At 44.1% G+C, this 17,668-nt stretch overlaps 1 protein-coding gene across 3 annotated transcripts; it reads right to left on the bottom strand.

Annotated features, from left to right (window-relative positions):
• Window positions 1-1,460: 1,460 nt before the first annotated feature.
• On the bottom strand, window positions 1,461-13,286 carry LOC101617429 (myosin regulatory light polypeptide 9). Of its 3 annotated transcripts, none has more exons than XM_045143763.1 (4): window positions 13,169-13,286; window positions 7,219-7,420; window positions 6,521-6,682; window positions 1,461-1,955 (listed from the first exon to the last, which is right to left on the bottom strand). In XM_045143763.1, the coding sequence occupies exons 1-4, from the start codon at window positions 13,211-13,213 to the stop codon at window positions 1,783-1,785; spliced, it is 582 nt and encodes a 193-aa protein (XP_044999698.1). In that variant the 5' UTR covers window positions 13,214-13,286; the 3' UTR covers window positions 1,461-1,782. The 3 variants fall into 3 exon arrangements, with proteins under 3 accessions (XP_044999698.1, XP_044999700.1, XP_044999699.1); XM_045143765.1 differs by lacking the exon at window positions 13,169-13,286 and adding an exon at window positions 12,932-12,953; XM_045143764.1 differs by lacking the exon at window positions 13,169-13,286 and adding an exon at window positions 12,780-12,925.
• Between the last annotated feature and the right edge of the window lie 4,382 nt (window positions 13,287-17,668).

The raw sequence follows: 17,668 nt of genomic DNA, 5'->3' as shown, positions 1-17,668 counted from the left end.
CCCTCTATCTGTCCTTCTCTCTGTGTCTGTCACTCTCAAATAATAAATAAAAATTTAAAAAAAATTCAGGCTGTGGAGTCTAACTGGCAATATAATTAAAGCAGGTGGGTGAGGACAGTGCCCTGTTGTGTTTGCTTCACTGGAGGTTTTGAGCTGGCTTGCTTCAAGATTGACTGTCCTCGCAAAACTATTTAGAGACTGGCTCTGCATGAAGCCCACTTCTACAGGAGGGCCTTTCAGCTACTCATTGGCAGTTAAGCCCAGCTAAGCAGAGACTCCTATTATTAAATTAGGAGACATTCTGTTCTTACTGTACAGTGTTCTTAGTGTAAGGTGACTTTTTTAAGTAGTTACCCAAATGGACATTGGGAAAGTGCTAACGTTAATTAATTGGGAATGAAGGCAGTCTGTGCGACTGCAATCTTGAGAGGCCTCGGGTTCAGCCATTACCTAGTTCTCCTGCTCTGGATCAATGGCCATGCTACATTAGGGAGCTACATCCTCTCTCCTGCCTGCAAAGGCCTGCTTCCCAAAGGCACTCACTCATTGTTTATTAAACAGGGCATGGGTTTTCTCCAAGGGCAGGCTTGTTAACAGTAGCATGAAGTTTGGAAGTTATTAAAATAAATGATTGTTACTCTTCTCAACTAACTTTCCCTTTAATGTTTCAAAATGCCTTTAACTGTTTTTCAGAGTGAGACTTCTGAAGCCTAAACAGAATAACTATTCTTCGCCCCCTGATGAACTCTGTGAAAATCACTGCATTCCTGCAATCGCAGAAGTTATTTATTTTTAGGACTGAAGCAATGACCTCACTTTCCCAGGCATGTCACTGCAGCTGTTTTGATTGTGGGTTGGTCAGGAATGTCTGAAATTCATACATGGACTCATGATGAACCTCTACATAAACAAACACAGTCTTTCAATGGGGGTTGCCATAATAAAGAAAAAACGGGCGACAAAAAAAATACTGACTTGTATTTCCAACAGCTGAAGCTACAACCCAGAAACCTGTCTTTCTGGTAAGAGCATTCCACAGAACCTTTATAGCTAAAATGGTTTTTAAGTAGGACACATGAAAATTATATATAGTGGCCTAGTCTAATTTTAGTGTCCTGAAATAACTAATGTCCAATGTCCAAACATTTTAAAGTGGGAGCAGATAATCCAAGTATGTCACTTTTTAGTATTAATAGCCACAAAGATGATAAATTCTGTAGGAAACTATTTTAAAAGTTAGATGACAAAGTACAGGAAATCTGAATAGAGCAGATAAAATTGGGTTTTTCTTGGGAAGGGGGAAATAAATAGATGTAGAGGAGAGAAGATTATTTTAAAAAAAACCCAGAAGTATGTAGTAAGTCTAATAGAAATATCATTTTCTAGAACTTGCCATACTTTGAATGATGCATGTCAAACTAAAAAGCCGAATGATAAATAAGGAAATTTAAACAACTAAGTATTTTACCATGAAGTTTAATTATCATTCAGAAAAAAATTGAGCAAATAACTTTCTCTGAAAAAATATAGACTCTGTGGACTGTAGCTATTTGGAAGGAATGAGACCACTGGTAAGTTAAATTACCCTACTTTCTATTCTGAAAATGAAAGAAAGTCCCATTTCCTGTCTGATTATAAAGGTACATGTGCCCCAAATGGCTGAGAATAAATACAAAAAAAGGCAAGAAGCTGTAAAGCTAAGGGCATGCGACAGGCTCTAAGAGAAAACCTCAGAAGTACCCCACGTGGCAACAAGGAGCATGCAGATGGGATCTGACGCGCTCAGTCATCCTTGTCTTTCGCTCCGTGTTTGAGGATGCGTGTGAACTCGATGTAGTTGAAATTCCCCTTTTTGTCGATGGGGGCTTCTCTGTACAGCTCATCCACCTCCTCATCGGTAAAGCGGTCACCCATGGTGGTCAGCAGCTCCCTCAGGTAATCCTCCTGGATGGTGCCTGGAGAAGAAAGACTGGAGGATCAGAATACAGAGCACAGTGGGGATGAAATGCCACGAGCCTCACACTCAACTGTGAGCTCTGCGGCCTAGGAAACAAAGCACACAGATATGCCAACTACAGCGTTTGTCCACCTGCTCTAGGCCACCTCAGTGGACAGGAGACTGGGGAAATGCCCAGCTGCCTAACGACACTGCTGCGCTCTGCCCCCACATCCTCCTTCTGGCCACTTGATGAAAGGGAGATAGAACGAATGCTTACATAAGGTTATCACATATGGCCAAGGCATCCAAGCCCACGGCTCCTTAAAGTGACATGAATGGTAACAGCTATTGTACAAGCGGTTTACTCGCCACATTAAAATTACCACTACCTCATATATGTCAATCATGTCTGAGTGCAAAGAATCGTGTAAGGCCCAGTTTCCAAAAGCTGTTACTCCAGGCACTCTACCTCCCACTTCAATTTTCTCAGATGTAAAGTGAGTGCATTTTAATTATTATTGTTATTATTATTTTTTTGAGACAGGGTCTTCATTACGTTGCAGAGGCTGGCCTGGAACTCACAATCCTCCTGCCTCTGCTTCCTGGAGCGCTGAAGCGACAGCGGCATGTGCCACTGCACCTGGCTAAAATGACCTCTGCTTAGTTTTTGGTTTTTCAAGGTAGATCTCACTCTAGCCCAGCTGATCTGAATTCACTATGTAGTCTCAGGGTGGCCTCAAACTCAGAGATCCACCTACATCTGCAGTGCTTGGCTTAAAATGACTTTTTTTTTTTTTTTTGAGGCAAGGTCTTACTCCAGCACATGCTAATCTGGAATTCACTCTGTAGCCCAGGTGGGCCTAAAACTCATGGTGATCCTCTAGCCTCTGAAGTCCTGAGATTAAAGGTTTTGAGTCATTGTGCCCAGTTAAAATCAGACTTTTAATGTGTATAAATTTAACTCATGCAGGGTAACAAAGAAGGCCAGGTCTAAAAGCTGCTAAAGCCTGGGCTCCTTGAACCAACTATGGCAGCAACACTTGGGAAGGTGCCAAGAATGGGGAGTGATGAACCAAGAGGTGTGCTTTTTATTTTTACTTTGGGGTTTTGATACCAAGTTTTCATAAAACCCGTATGCCTAAGGCAATATAATTACTTATAAAACACAAGAACAGGCTGGAGAGAGATGGCTTAGTGGTCAAAGGTGCTTGCTTGCAAAGACTGATGGCCTACATTCTAATCCCCAGCATGTACAGAAAGCCAGACATACATAGTAGCACATGCATCTGGAGTTCATTTGCAGTGGCAAGAGGCCCTGGTATGCCCATTCATTCATATTCTCTTTCCCTCTCTCCTTGAAGATAAAATAAATAAACAGGGCTTAGAGAGATGGCTCAGCAGTTAAGGCACTTGCCTGCAAAGCTCTAGCTTGATTTCCCAGTAACCATGTAAATAAAGCCAGATGCACAAGGTGGCACATACATCTGGAGTTCGTTTGCAGTGGCTTGAGGCCCTGGTGCGTCCATTTTCTTTCTCTTTCTCCCTCTCTCAGCCTGACTCTCTCTGCTTGCAAATAAATAAATAAATATTTTTTTAAAAGAAAATAAATAAACAAAACCACCCACAGAAACAACAACGTCACTTTGGTCTTTCTTTTATTGTTTTTCGAGGTAGGGCCTCACTCTAGCTCAGGCTGACTTGGAATCACTATGTAGTTTCAGGGGGGCCTCGAACTCACAGCAGTCCTCCTACCTCTGCCTCCCGAGTGCTGGGATTAAAGGTATGCACCACCACACCTGGCTTGGTATTGATATTTCTAAAGGGTTCCCCAAGCAAACTGCACAGAACTTCTAATGGGCTGGGGAGATGGCTTGGTGGACAAGGCACTTGCTGCTGCTGAAACATGAGTACTGAAGTTCAATCCTCGGACCCCATGTGAAAATCCAGAAGCCATGATGGGCTTCTGGAACGCCAGTGCTCTGATGGCAAGATGAGACGCAGAGACAGGAGAATTTCACTGCAGTTTTGGGGTAGCACAGCAAAAAGAACAGCACAGCAAGGCAGAAAGAGAAATACTTCCTCAAGAGAGGTGCAACAGTGAGGAGGGACCCCAATGTTGTCCAATGATCTCTACACATGTGCATACCTGCATTCAAAAACATATACACACACAAATAATAAATCATTTTAAGGAACCTCCATGATAATGTGTGTGGTAAGTAGCTAAATAGACATTTATGAAATCCATAAAGTTAAGATGAGAAAACTGACAAATTCCTTTTACATAAAATGAATACACTGACAAACAGTTCTCAAATCTTAGAGTTTTAGCTTTGTACAGATAAAGCTTCAATGCCAGCCAAATCACTGGATTGTCACATTATCACTGACTATGTGCAAGGGCCAATGAGCCACTGTCCTAGGAGCAGGAAGAAACTGATGACTGGAAGTAAGTGCAGCTAAAACAAGTTTAAGATGGTGTGTGCATGTGCCAGGACAAAGACTGAGAAGCATATTTCCTAAGAGCCAGGAAAAAAGTAATGCTAAAAACATTACAGGCAAAGCTTCTTAAAGGGTAAGACCATAGGTTAACAACTTCTCACAGTAAAATAAATGAATAAGTATTTTAAAAAATAAACAACAGGGCTGGAGAGATAGCTTAGCAGTTAAGGAGCTTTCCTGCAAAGTCTAAGGACCCAGGTTTGATTCCTCAGTAACCATGTAAGCAAGGTGCACAAGTGGTGTGCGCACCAAGAGTTTGTTTGCGGTGGCTGGAGGCCCTGGCACACCCATTCTATCTGCCTCTCCTTCTCTCTCTTCCCCTTTTCCCCTTTAAATCAATAAATTTTAAAAATTAAAGCAATACAAGTGTCTTGGGATGAATGGGCTTTATGTGTTTATTCTTCCTGTACCCCATCCTTTCCAGAAATAAATCGAAGGTTCTGTGTGTATGTGTGTGTTTTCTTCAGGGCCTTGTACCTCATAGGTAAGCACTCTACCTTGAGTTACATTCCCAGTCCTTAAGTTTTAAAACACAGTATTCATAGAAAGCTTAGGCTGGCCTCAAAACTGTGAGCATAGAGTGGAAACCTCCCAAATGCTGAGAGTGTAAGTATGTGTCACCAGGCTGGAGAAACTGAAGAGCTTCAACTGTAAGAGGAGAGGGGTGGTGGTACAAGAAATCAGAGGACGGAATGGAGAAAGTCAGCACAATTCCACAGAGCAGCTGAAAGAAGTGAGGGACTGAGCAGGGCTGAGGTAGGAGGATCACTGTGAATTTGAGCCCAGCCTAGGCTATCGAGTGCACTCCAGGTCAGCCTCGGCTGAAGTGACATTCTGCCTCAAAAAGTGTTATGGACAACACACCTAAAAGGTCAGAATGGGGAGCCTTAAATAAGGAGACATCATGCTATGCTGACATCAGCAGGCCCTAACAAACCAGCATCAAACCAGCCTAGGTAATATAGTAACCAGAAGGTAGGCGTTCTTCTCTAAACACACTGGCTATGCACATGAGTTAGCAATCTTGGACGATAAACCCTTATATCTTCTCTTCTACTTCTGCCAAAAAATCAGGCATTAGTGAACACTGCTGTTGAGTCAGGTTAGCCTCAGAACTCATGATTCTCCTGCCTCAGCCTCCTGAGTGTCAGAGCTTATCTGCTACAGACAGGCAGCACCAAACCCAGCGACACTGTGTTCTTGCCAGAGTTCATTCTATACCAGGCAGCAAGCTGGGAACTAAGAATAGTATCTCATTTCCTCATTAATCTTCACAACGTCTGTATGAATAGGTAGGGCTGTTAATCTATTTCACAAAGAATAACACAGAAGCTTAGGGAAGAAACTTGCCCCAAATTACATAGCTATTACACAGCAGAAGAGAAATCCAACCCAGGTAGTCTGATTTTAGAATGCAAGCTCTGCTTGGTTTATTTTAAAGTAGAGGTCAGCTAGCAGATTAAAACAGTGTTGGAGTTGAGGGATACCTGATAAGCAAGCAGAGGGCTGTTAGTGACATATAGCAATTTAAAAAATCATTTTTGTCAAAATTATTCATTTAACACTTGATTACTGCCAGTCTAATACTTGTGGAATTAAGCCTTCTACTGATGGAATAGTTAAGTTTCCCAAAGAGGTTTCAAATACAACCTATAAGATTTTGTAAACTACTAACATTTAAGGACAGAGGTCATAAAGTGAGTAAACATAATACCAAAAGAGGGCTAGAGAGATGGCTTGGTAGTTCAGGTGCTTGCCTGCAAAGCCTAAGGACCCAAGCTCAATTCCCTAGAACCTACATAAGTCAGATGCACATGGTGGTGCGTGTGTCTACGTGTGGAGTTTGTTTGCAGTGACAGAGGCCCTGGCATGCTCAATCACCCCACCCCACCCCAGTTACAAATAGATAAAATAAAATAAAATTTAAAAAGGAAAATAACGAAAGAACACCTTATCCCGAAATATTGGGGCAGTATAAACAGAAGGGTGGTAACTTAGAACAATTTAAGCTAGTTTATGTTTTGTTACAACTAAATCTTACATCACTTTGTGTCTAAAGATCTACTACCTCTGACTCACCAGTTGCTTCTTCATCAAAGCAGGCGAAAGCATTGCGGATGACGTCCTCAGGGTCTGTGCCATTTAACTTCTCACCAAACATGGTGAGGAACATGGTGAAGTTGATGGGCCCCGGAGCCTCGTTCATCATGGCATCCAGGTATTCATCAGTTGGGTTTTTCCCTAAACAAACAAAATCACACAATTTTAACCCCATTAATAAGCAGGTAAGCTATTAATAAGAGTAAACATTTTGTCAGAAAAGGAAAACAAACATACTTATGCAGTTTTCCATTTGCATTGATGACATCAAAACTGGGCAAAGGGCTGGGGAGAAGGTTTAGCAGTTAAAGGCATTTGCGAGCAAGCCGCAGTACCCATGTGAAACCCCATGCACAAAGTGGTGCCACGTGTCTGGAGTTCATTTGCTGTGGCAAGAGGCCCTGCCATGTCCATATGTATACACACGTTCTCTCTCTAGGGAGCCAGCCTATCCAGTCAGAATGACTTTGGAGCAATATTTCCCATTGGAATCCACATCTCAGAATTAGGCTGGGGGGGGGGGAGAGACTGTGTGTGGGTGAAAGAGAGAGGACAGAGGGAGAGGTGTCCCAGTGAGAAACACTGCTTCCAAGTTAATCTGGTTCCCTAGAGCTTTAAGATTCAGGAGAGGCGTTAAGGAAATGCTACTCAATATATTCATCAAAACTGAGCATTACCTAGTGAGGCAAGCATATCATGCAGGTCTTCCTTGTCGATGAAGCCATCTCTGTTCTGGTCAATCATGTTGAAGGCCTCTTTGAACTCCTGGATCTGGGACTGGTCGAACATGGCAAACACATTGGACGTGGCGCGCTGCGGGCGCTTCTTGGTGGTCTTGGTTTTTGCCCTTTTGCTCGACATGGTGGTGGTGTTGAGGTCCTAATGGAGAGAGGGATTCCGGGAAAACAAAATCAACATCTCAATTTATCTAAGTATGAATCCAAACAATCATTAACAAAAGTAAATGGAATCATCTTCCTATGTTTGAGGCTACTTAGAAAGTCATGTGTCTTCAGCAGGGTAGTTTCTCCAGGTATATAACCTAACAAATGGTTTAATTAAAAAAAATTTTTTTTAAGGGAGAGGTGAGAGATGGCTTGGTATTTAAGGCTCTTGCCTATAAAGCCAAAGGACCCAGGTTCGATTCCCCAAGTCCCACGTAATGCTAGATACACAAGATGGCCCATGTGTCTGGAGTATGTTTGCAACAGCTAGAGACCCTGGTGCACCCATTCTCTCCCTCTCCCTCCCTCCGTCTCTTTCCTTCTCTCTCTAAAATGAAAAAAAAAAAAAGAAAAAACAAAAGAAAAAGCAATACAACTTAGGCACTTGGGAAACAGTACCCAGTTCTATCCATCAAAGTGACGAGGACAATGAGAAATACTAACTAGTCTTCAGAACACCCACCCTTCTGTAGCCCTTATCCAAATAAGCAGGCTCATTCCGGGGGACTTCTACGCAAGTAAGTAGAAAGACTGACTGTCTTCGCTCTTTCAACACTCAGTGAACATTTCAAATTATAACCGAACTTCTGGGTTCACAGTAGCTCAAAGAAACACCTGACTGAAAGAAAGGCTGACAGAAAGAGTAGAGCAAACTGAAGTTCATTCAAAGAACTTTTAGACATTACACTCTATCCAGACCAGTTCCCTGCACTGAGCCACACTCGATCGCTTGACAGAACTAAGACTTCTCAGCAGAAGCCAGAGCTCGAGTTGTAAAGTCTCATTAGGTTATAGAAACTACCTTTGCTCTAATAAGCTAAATTTATCCCTATAATCAGGTTAAGTTTTTTTTTTTTTAAGTCTGATACTACATAAAAGAACAATTTTTCTTTCAACACTCAAGTTTTACAACACTATAAAAAATGTGTTTGAAGTTGCAAATCCCATAGTAATCAGGTAACAAAATTCTACCATACCATCCTTTCAGAGCTGACTGGAGATGGTAGTCTGCAACTCCTGACCGGCAAGACTAAGTAAGACACTCCATTGAGTTATATTCTTCCACACAGATCTAAAATAGGCACCACTGACTCCAGTCTCTGACCAGGATAACAATTTTTAAAGCTTACGTTCTGAAGACAACACATCTATGATGTGGCAAAACACTATGCCCTTGCTCTAAAAATACATCTGTGGACTGCAAAGAATGAACTACTACCTAGATCTCAGCACCCAAAGTGACCCTTAGAATGTGTCCTAGGAGATTAAAAAAAAGGTTATTTTTTAGTCTTTCTTTGATTGTAATACAACACCCAGTTTAAATTCAATTATGACAATAATTCTAAACCTCTTCAGAATTTAGTAGGACATTCCGCAAAGGGTAGTCGGATTCCAGTCCATTCAATAAAGCACTCTGATGATACGGTGTCACATACACTGCAGAGATTTTATGTCTTCCTCCTGAATTTTCTACTTTCTTTTAATCATGCTTCGAGGCTGCTTTTTTAAACCTAAGCCAACCAACCCAAGCATTTATGAGCTCATATCATCACTATGTAATACATTTTGGGAGCTGTACATGTCATTCACTACATAAAGCTTTGTTTTCTCCTTCTAATCTAAAAACAAGAGCTTATGGAGTGTATCATTCTTGTCTGTTAAATGTACTCAGGGCTTGGGGTGAGCGGTTAAGATCCAGTGAATGACGCATACTTACCAGTCTATATCTCATATTTTAGGCATGACATAATTTTACAAGCCAAAGACCATCTTTAAAAATAGCCTGACAACACTGATACAGAAATGCCAGTTATTTTAGGACCCAATAAACAGATGAGAACAACAGGTCAAATGGCTGGCAAAGTTGACTTCTTCATCTACAAAATCTCATGTAACTAAATTTGGTGGGAAGCCTTCTACATGCAGCCTCACACAGAATGTCAACCCACTCAATGTTTAATTCTACCAACTTTATTAAGATCAACTGGTCAAACGAGTGTGCACATAATGCTTTAGCACTGCACATTAGTTAAAAGTTAAGAGATGAGATGGGCGTGGTGGCTCACGCCTTTAATCCCACACTTGGAAGGCAGAGGTAGAATGATCGCCAAGAGTTCAAGGCCACCCTGAGGAATTCCAGGTCAGCCTGGGCTAGAGTGAAACCCTATCTCAAAAACAAAAAAAAAGTTAAGAATTTTGGAAAAGCATGTATGTGCTCTCCAAGGAGTTTACATAGTTGAGAGGCAACTATAAAGAAATATTGTGAGACTGGTTCGACCTAAGTCAGTCACATAGTTTCCACTCCAGAGGTATGACTCTCAAGTTAAAATAATGTGATAATATTGACAAGTAACTCATCAGGTGGCACGTACTTATCAAACACTGTAAATTTAGGAGTTTGTGTATTTCTAAAAAAAACTGTTGGGAGACTTTGAAACACCACGCATTACCATTTGGAAGTCGCAAAGTATCATTTAAAAAATTTTTTTTGTTTATTTATTTATTTGACAGTGACACAGAGAGAACGAGGCAGAGAGAGAGAGAGAGAGAGAGAGAGAGAGAGAGGGAGGGAGGGAGGGAGGGAGGGAGGGAGGGAGGGTGGGTGGGTGGGAGAGAGAGAATGGGTGCGCCAGGGCCTCCAGCCACTGCAAACGAAGTCCAGACGTGTGCGGGGGGGGGGGGGGGGGGGGGGGGGCTTGTGCATCTGGGTAACGTGGGTCCTGGGGAATCGAGCCTCAAACTGGGGTCCTTAGGCATCACAGGCAAGCGCTTAACCGCTAAGCCATCTCTCCAGTCCCAAAGAATCTTTATAATTAAAAGATTGGGATGGCAGTCTTGTTCCTAACAATTAAGGTGGTCAACTCCATCCAAAATTGGTTATGAAGAGTTGAGCGAGTTACTCCCGAAGCCTCAGCTTTTTCTAGGGAGACTGCACTCTGATCCAGAAGTGCATCTCTCACCACAGAAACCTGGTGTCCTACAGTCACTAGAAGTTCAACTTCACAACCTGTTATTACAAAATAGCAGGCAGTTGTGGGTTTGTTTTGCTTGTTTTCCCCCTACCAAATTAAAAGCATGGAGGAATAAACAAAGGTGAAGGACACAAATGTAGAACAGTGCTATGACTTCAAGGAGATCCTCTTTGAGACTGGTAGAGTTCACTGACCATCTTACTCCCCAACAACTGAGGGAGGCTGTATAACAAGCCTATGTAGCCAATCACTGAATGTCTTCATAGTTGTTGCCCCAACTGTTTTAAGGCCCTTAAAGTCAGGTACACACATGACTTACATCTCCTAATGTGTGTGTATGTATGTATGTATGTATGTATGTATGTATGTATGTATGTGTGTGTGTATATATATATGACAAAGTTAAGTATGACAAGCCTCTTGCCACAAACTCCAAATGTAAAAGCCACTATTTCGTGCATTGGGCTTTATGTGGGTACTGGGGAATCAAATGTAGGCCAACAGACTTTGCAAGGAAGTGCCTCTAACAGCTGAGCCATCTTCTCAGCCCATTTCTCATGCTTTAACTAGTACTTAATGCTGACATTTAATACACCCCAGTTTAATTAATTGATCTTAATAAAGCTGATAGGATTGAATACTGAACAGACTCAAGTTCTGCATGCATAATTCTTGTATCAGTTTAAAAAGTTATGGCAGAGCTGGAGAGATGGCTTAGTGGTTAATGTGCTTGCTGGCAAAGCCAAAGGACCCAGGTTGGATTCCCTAGTACTCACATAAAGCCAGATGCACAAGGTGGCTCATGTGTCTGGACTTCATTTGCAGTGGCTAGAGGCCCTGGTGCACCCATATTCTTTCTCTCAAATAAATAAATAACAATCTTTTTTTTTTAAAGGACAAAATAAACTGCAGATGTTTCATAATCAGCACAAGTATTCTTTATTTAGGATAGACTGGTTGATCCCCAGCCTCTGGTTCAAGGCCAGCCTGAGAAGCAAAGTGTGCTCCTGGGCTACAGTATTAAGACTGTCTAAAAGCCAAGTCTATAAAATCTCTCAAGTTGGACTAATCCATACTAATATATACATTAGATTGTTTTAGCTTAAATAACAGGATCCATAATTTTTAAATTGGTAATAAATATAAAATGTAGAAACTTTTTTTAAACAGAACATTTGAGAATGTTCAGGAAATATGATATATCCTTTCATGAAAAAAGCACTCCTTACTCCATCGGGTGTCGTGTGAAAACCCCCATCTCAGAAATACACAGTGTGATGCACCTAGATACTTGCTCGGCTTTATAAATCCTTGTCTCATTTAATCAATGCATTTTCCCCTCCAAGCTGGGATTTGGGTGAGAGTGCTAACTCAGTTTCTGAAAATATATTTTTCAAGTTGGTATTTCCGTTCCAACAACAGACCAAGTTTTCATTTCTTAAGCAAACTTCCGGCTGAAAGTCAGATGAGATCACTTTAAAGACTGCCACACCCAAAAGCTTTTAAGCACTGTCGAAAGACCATTCCGGGTGGGTTGTCTGGCCAGGTTTAGCCTAGGTTTAGGAAAGTAAAACGCTTTTCTGGTTAACATCATCCAGGGGTTTCCATAAAACCCAGCAAATACCAACAACTTAAAATTTTCTTTTCACTCTTTTTATACGCAGTTTTGGGTTTATGAAATTAAGAACTTAACAGACCCCACACTTCTGTTCCAAGAACGTGTAAGACTTGATCATAAAGCTGTAGATTCATTTTTCAATTATTTTAGAAAGAAACGCTCCAGGGGGAGTCGGTTTAGCTGAAGGCTCCACGAAAAGGGATATGTTACTCTATTCTGGAGTTGACAAACTAAACCCCAACCTCCTTTGTCCACTTGGAGCAAAAAGCTCTAGCGGAGCAGACTGATCCCCAATCAGATTCGGGTTCTCTCTTCCCCCTGCACAACCGAGCGACGGCTGCAGCGGGTGTCCCGGACACGGTTTTGGCGCAAACTCCCCGCAATCGGGCAAGTTTACGTTAGAAACTAAACATAGTCCGGCAGTCAGCTCGGTGGGGCTCGGGTTTCACCGGCCCGCCAGTCGCCCAAGCGCCTGCGAAGGGAAAGCCACAGTAGTCCGGGCGGGGCGCCGCTTTCCAAAGGCATCCCGCCGCGCAAGTCCCCGGATCCCGCCGGAGCTCCTGCCTGGGTGCGCCCCGAGCCGGGGTCCGGGCGGAACGTCGCTGCCCCGAGGGGATGGGTTCCCTCTTCTCACCTCACCGCTCCCCCCCGACCCCCACTCCGGGACGAGCCGGCCGCACGCCCCGACCGCGAGCATCACTCACCCTGCACAGCCTGGAGAAGCAACGCGCCTCGGCCAAACCCTAGCTGCCCTAGCACTACTACCTTTCCCGCCCGAGAGCCGCTAAACCATCAACGCTTCCGGCCCCCCCCCTCACCCTCCTCCGCTTAGCAAACCGGAAGGAAGCCTCGTCACCGTTCTCCGCCGACAGAATAGGCCGGACTCCACGGGCCGGGAACGGGAAGGGACGGTACCACGTAATGACCGGGCGCAATCCTGACCGAGTGGGAAGGATAAAGCGGGACTTCGAACATCACGGGATATTTAAAAGCTCCCATGCTCTGGTGAATGAATTGTCTTTTTTTTTTTTTTTTTAAGTTTGTGCCCCCTCTGACACTGTAATTCTCTCACGCCCCACCTCCCCCGTTCTACCGCCATATGGTCGCGTCTGTCCGGAGGCTTTTCCTCTCCGCACATTCCTGGGCACGGCGGGGGGCGGGGCCTCCGAGCACAAGGCCTTGTAGGGAGATCGTGGAGAAGGCCGCGGGGTCACGTGACCGGCCATTGCCCCGCCCCCTAGCGCTAGCCGGGGCGGGGGCGGGGGCGGCGTGGCGGGGGCGGCGGCGCAGTGCGCCTGCGCCGGGGACTAGTGCCTGCTTGTCTGGCGGCTCACTGGCTCAAAAGTCCTGGAGGGAAATTGCGAGCGACTTGAACTGGATATGGTTCTTTTCTGTTGAAGAATCCCGGCGTTTCCACGCAGGAGGAAACACTGAAGTTTCAGAAGCCTACTATCTTTCTGTGGCAGACTTTAAAAATTTTTTTTTTCTTTTTTTGAGCGGGGCGTGATAGCCCACGCCTTTAATCCCAGCACTTGGGAAGCCGAGGTAGGAGGATCGCCGTGGGTTCGAAGCCACCCTGAGACTACATAGTGAATTCCAGGTCAGCCTGGGCCAGAGTGAGACCCTACCTCGAAAAACCAAAATAATAGTTTTTTTCTTCTCAGAGCCCCTGTGATCCTGAGTGACAAGGCGAGCGCAAAAAAGGAAGGCAGGCGACTCCTGCCCCACCTGTCCCTTTGAGGACTTTAAGCTTAAAAATAGTTGGTTTCTTTTAGCCCTGGATAGGTGCTAAGAAAGCTTCTGCTTAAAAGAATGAGACATCAAAAACAGAGGAAGAGGCTGGAGGGATGGCTTAGTGGTTAAGGCACTTGCCTGGGAAGCCTAAGGACTCAGTTCGATTCCCCAGTATCCCTGTAAGCCAGCTGCACAAGGTGGCACATGTGTCTGGAGTTCATTTGCAGTGGCTGAAGGTCCTGGCATGCACAATGGCTGTGTCTTTCTCTCAAATAAGTAAATAAGTAATATATTTTAGGAAAACAGAGGGGTCCTGGAGTGATGTCTTACCCATTAAGGCACTTGCCTGCTAAGCCTGAGGATGCAGGTTTGATTCTCCAACACCCACATAAGCCAGATGCCCAAGGTGGCACATGAGTCTGGAGTTTGCTTGCAGTGGCTTGAGGCCCTGGCATGTCCATACTCCTTGTCTCTCTCTCTCTCTCTCTCTCTCTCTCTCTCTCTCTCTCTCTCTCTCTCTCTCTCTTTCTCTTTCAAATAAGTAAAATTAAAAAAAAAAAAAAACCAGAAAGGAACGACTTGGAAAAAGGAGAGTGCAAAGTGTGGTAGGGAAGGGAGGACAAAAGAGGATAATGCGGGAACACGGCCAAATTACAGTATGTTCGTGTATTACAGTCCTCAATTTTTTTTTAAAGATCTGAATCTTCAAGAAAGAGTCCAGGAGAGTCACGAAAACAGTGGTGCAAAGTGACTCTTATCAGCTAAGGTTGGGAACATGGCCAGAAGCCAGGCAGTGACAGGACAAATTCAGAGAGCTGAGTAGTCAAGGGCTTTGAAGTTTGGTTTGGGAGGCTGTGGGAGTCCCCTGCATTGCTTTGCACCGCCTCAGGGTGGTGGCCTACCACCATGGAAAGCCCTTGCTTTCTGCGGCCTCCTGTCCTGCAACCTGTTAAGAGTGTTAGTTTGGTTTTCCTTTTTTCCTTTAGTCCTTGGCAGGTCTTCACGTGGAATTTCATCTGTATTACATATTGGTTGCTTCTCTTTACCCCTCATCCTCCCTTTACCACTCTGCCTCCACTTTGCCCCCAGCGTTCCCCTTCCACTTTGTTTTATCAAAACCCCTTTAGAGTATAATGAGCAAATGGGCAATTCAATTTTCCCCTCAGCTGGAGAGCAAAAATAGTGTCAGATAATTGCATAGTTTGTCCCCCATTAGTCAGCAGCTATTAAACGGCAACTGTACTGGCAAGCAAGGAGGCAGGGACCATGCTTTGCCACTTTTAAAGATAAATGGTCACAGGCTGGAGAGATGGCTTAGCAGTTAAGACACTTTCCTGAGAAGCCTAAGGACCCATGTACTACTCTCCAGGTCCCATGTAAGCCAGACACAAGGTAATGCAAGTGCACAAGGTCATACATGCACAGTAGGTGTCACACGCATCTTGAATTTGATTTCAGTGGCTAGAGTCCCTAGTTCACTAATTCTCTCTCTTTCTCACTCTCACTCTTGCTCTCTTGTGTTAAAAAAAAAAAGGCCAGTCTGTTGGGCTTGTGTCAAAATAATAATAATAAATGGTTGCTACCTGTGGGATGGGGTTGTGGGGTGGAGTTACAAGGATTGTCCAATAAATGTGGAACAGTTAGCAGAGGAGGAAATAAACCCACCTGGGGATGGATGAAACATGTCCCTAGAGGACAATTGAGCTGATTCTAGAAGTTAATGGAGGCCAGAGGCAATTCAGGCAAACATGTCTTACTGTCTGGAGGTGATCAGAGAACCTGGAAAACTGAATGTTGATAACATGGTGCTCTGTGTTCATGTCATTCATTCATGCCCTCCACTGATAGCTATGGATATATCAAAAGCAGCAGATCAGGGCTGGAGAGATGGCTTAGTGGTTAAGCGCTTGCCTGTGAAGCCTAAGGACCCCAGTTCGAGGCTCGATTTCCCAGGACCCATGTTAGCCAGATGCACAAGGGGGCGCACATGTCTGGAGTTTGTTTGCGCATTCTCTCTATCTGCCTCTTTGTCTGTCACTCTCAAATAAATAAATAAAAAATAAAAAATTTAAGACTAGCAGATCAATATGAAAGCAAGTGCCTTTAACTTCTGAGCCATCTCCCCAGCCTGGAAAATATTAAATCTTAATATTTCGTCTAGTGTTTTTATTTTTTGTTGCATATGTATGTGTACGGGTGGGTGGGTGGTATGCGTGTGCATGTGTGTATGTGTGAGCACGCATAGTGTGGGTGCACATGCATGTGTGTGCATGTGGAGGGCTGTTAAGACAGCTTCACGTTGCTGGGGTGAGCGTCCAAACCAAGCACAGTTTATGGGAGGAAGGGATTTAATTTCGGCTTACAGATCCAGGAGGGAAGTTCTGTCAGTGATGCAAGAAGCTGCTTTCATACGTCAAACAGAGAGAAACCCTCACCACCTAGCAAACAGTAACAGCAGGAGCGCAAAACTGGCAGCAGAGAGAAGGAACCCAGGCAGAGCTCAGACCTTTCTGGGCTGGAAATCAGATCTGCCCCTGAATACACCTCAGCGCCAGACCCCAAGATCCTCCCCCAGTGACACGTCCTCCAGCTAGAAAGCTGGAGACAAGCTTTAATAAGACACCTGGGTGTATGGGGGGGGGGGCTACATTCAAACTACCACAAGGGTAGAGGACAACCTCAGGTATTATCCACAGGTATACTGGTCCCATCCTTTGAGATAGGGTGTCATGTTAACCTGGAGCTCCCTGGTTAGGCTAGATTAGCTTGCCAGAGAGCCCAGGGATCTTCCTATCTCCACCTCCCCAGCATTTGGATAATAACTGCATGCCACCACACCTGGCTTTGATCTTCAAGTCTAAGTCTGTGTGTGTGTGTGTGTGTGTGTGTGTGTGTGTGTGTTATATGTACATGTGTGTGCAGATATGTGTTCCCTTTGTGTAGCATGTGGAGGCTAGAGGAGGATGTCCTTTATCATCTTCTTTCTTTGAGACAGGGTCTCTCAATAAGCCAGGAGCTCACACAGTTTTTTGGCGAGACTAGCTGACCCGTGAGCCGCAGTGATCTCGTCTCTGCCTAGCTCAATGCTGGGGTTACACGCATGCGCAGTCAGGCCCAGCTTTTTACCTGGGTGCTGTAGATCCATCTCAGGTCTTCAAGCATGCACAGCAAGCACTTTTACTTGATGAAGCCATCAGCTCTTGACATTAAATTCTGATTATTGGACCCACCACCACAAGCCTCTGGACGTTCCTGATGTCCCTGTAGGCGACGTTTGTCTGCAGGAGAGCTTTACAAAACTTAAGGTGAAATTCTTATTTAGGATTTGCTCCAAATCTTTCTCTCAGGCAGCTGGGATATTCGTGAAGTAAAAATCATTCAGTTGGATTATGCCTTTAATCTCAGCACTTGGGAGGCAGAGGTAAGAGGATCTCTGTGATTTTGAGTCCAGCCTGGAACTACAAAGTGAGTCCCAGGTCATCCTGGGCTACAGTAAGACCCTACCTCGAAAAAAAAAAATCACTCAGTTGACTTAAGGCTCAGTTTTTAAATTTGGACAATGAGAATAATGTGTGTCTAGTCTATTCTATCAAATAGGCTTTTCTGATTAAGATAATTTATATGGTGGGGTTTTTTTTGTTTGTTTTTATTCATTTATTAGAGAGAGAGAGAGAGAGAGAGAATGGACACACCAGGGCCTCCAGCCACTACAAACAAGTCCAGTCACATGCACCACCTTGTGCATCTGGTTTATGTGGGTCCTAGGGAGTCAAACCTGGGTCCTTAGGCTTTGCAGGCAAGTGCCTTATGCACTAAAGCCATCTCTCCAGCCCATGTGGTGGTTTTTGTAAATGTATAT

Source organism: Jaculus jaculus, chromosome 2 (genome assembly GCF_020740685.1).
Source record: "Jaculus jaculus isolate mJacJac1 chromosome 2, mJacJac1.mat.Y.cur, whole genome shotgun sequence".
Taxonomy (NCBI): domain Eukaryota; kingdom Metazoa; phylum Chordata; class Mammalia; order Rodentia; family Dipodidae; genus Jaculus; species Jaculus jaculus.
This window is presented reverse-complemented; position numbering and strand designations above follow the sequence as displayed.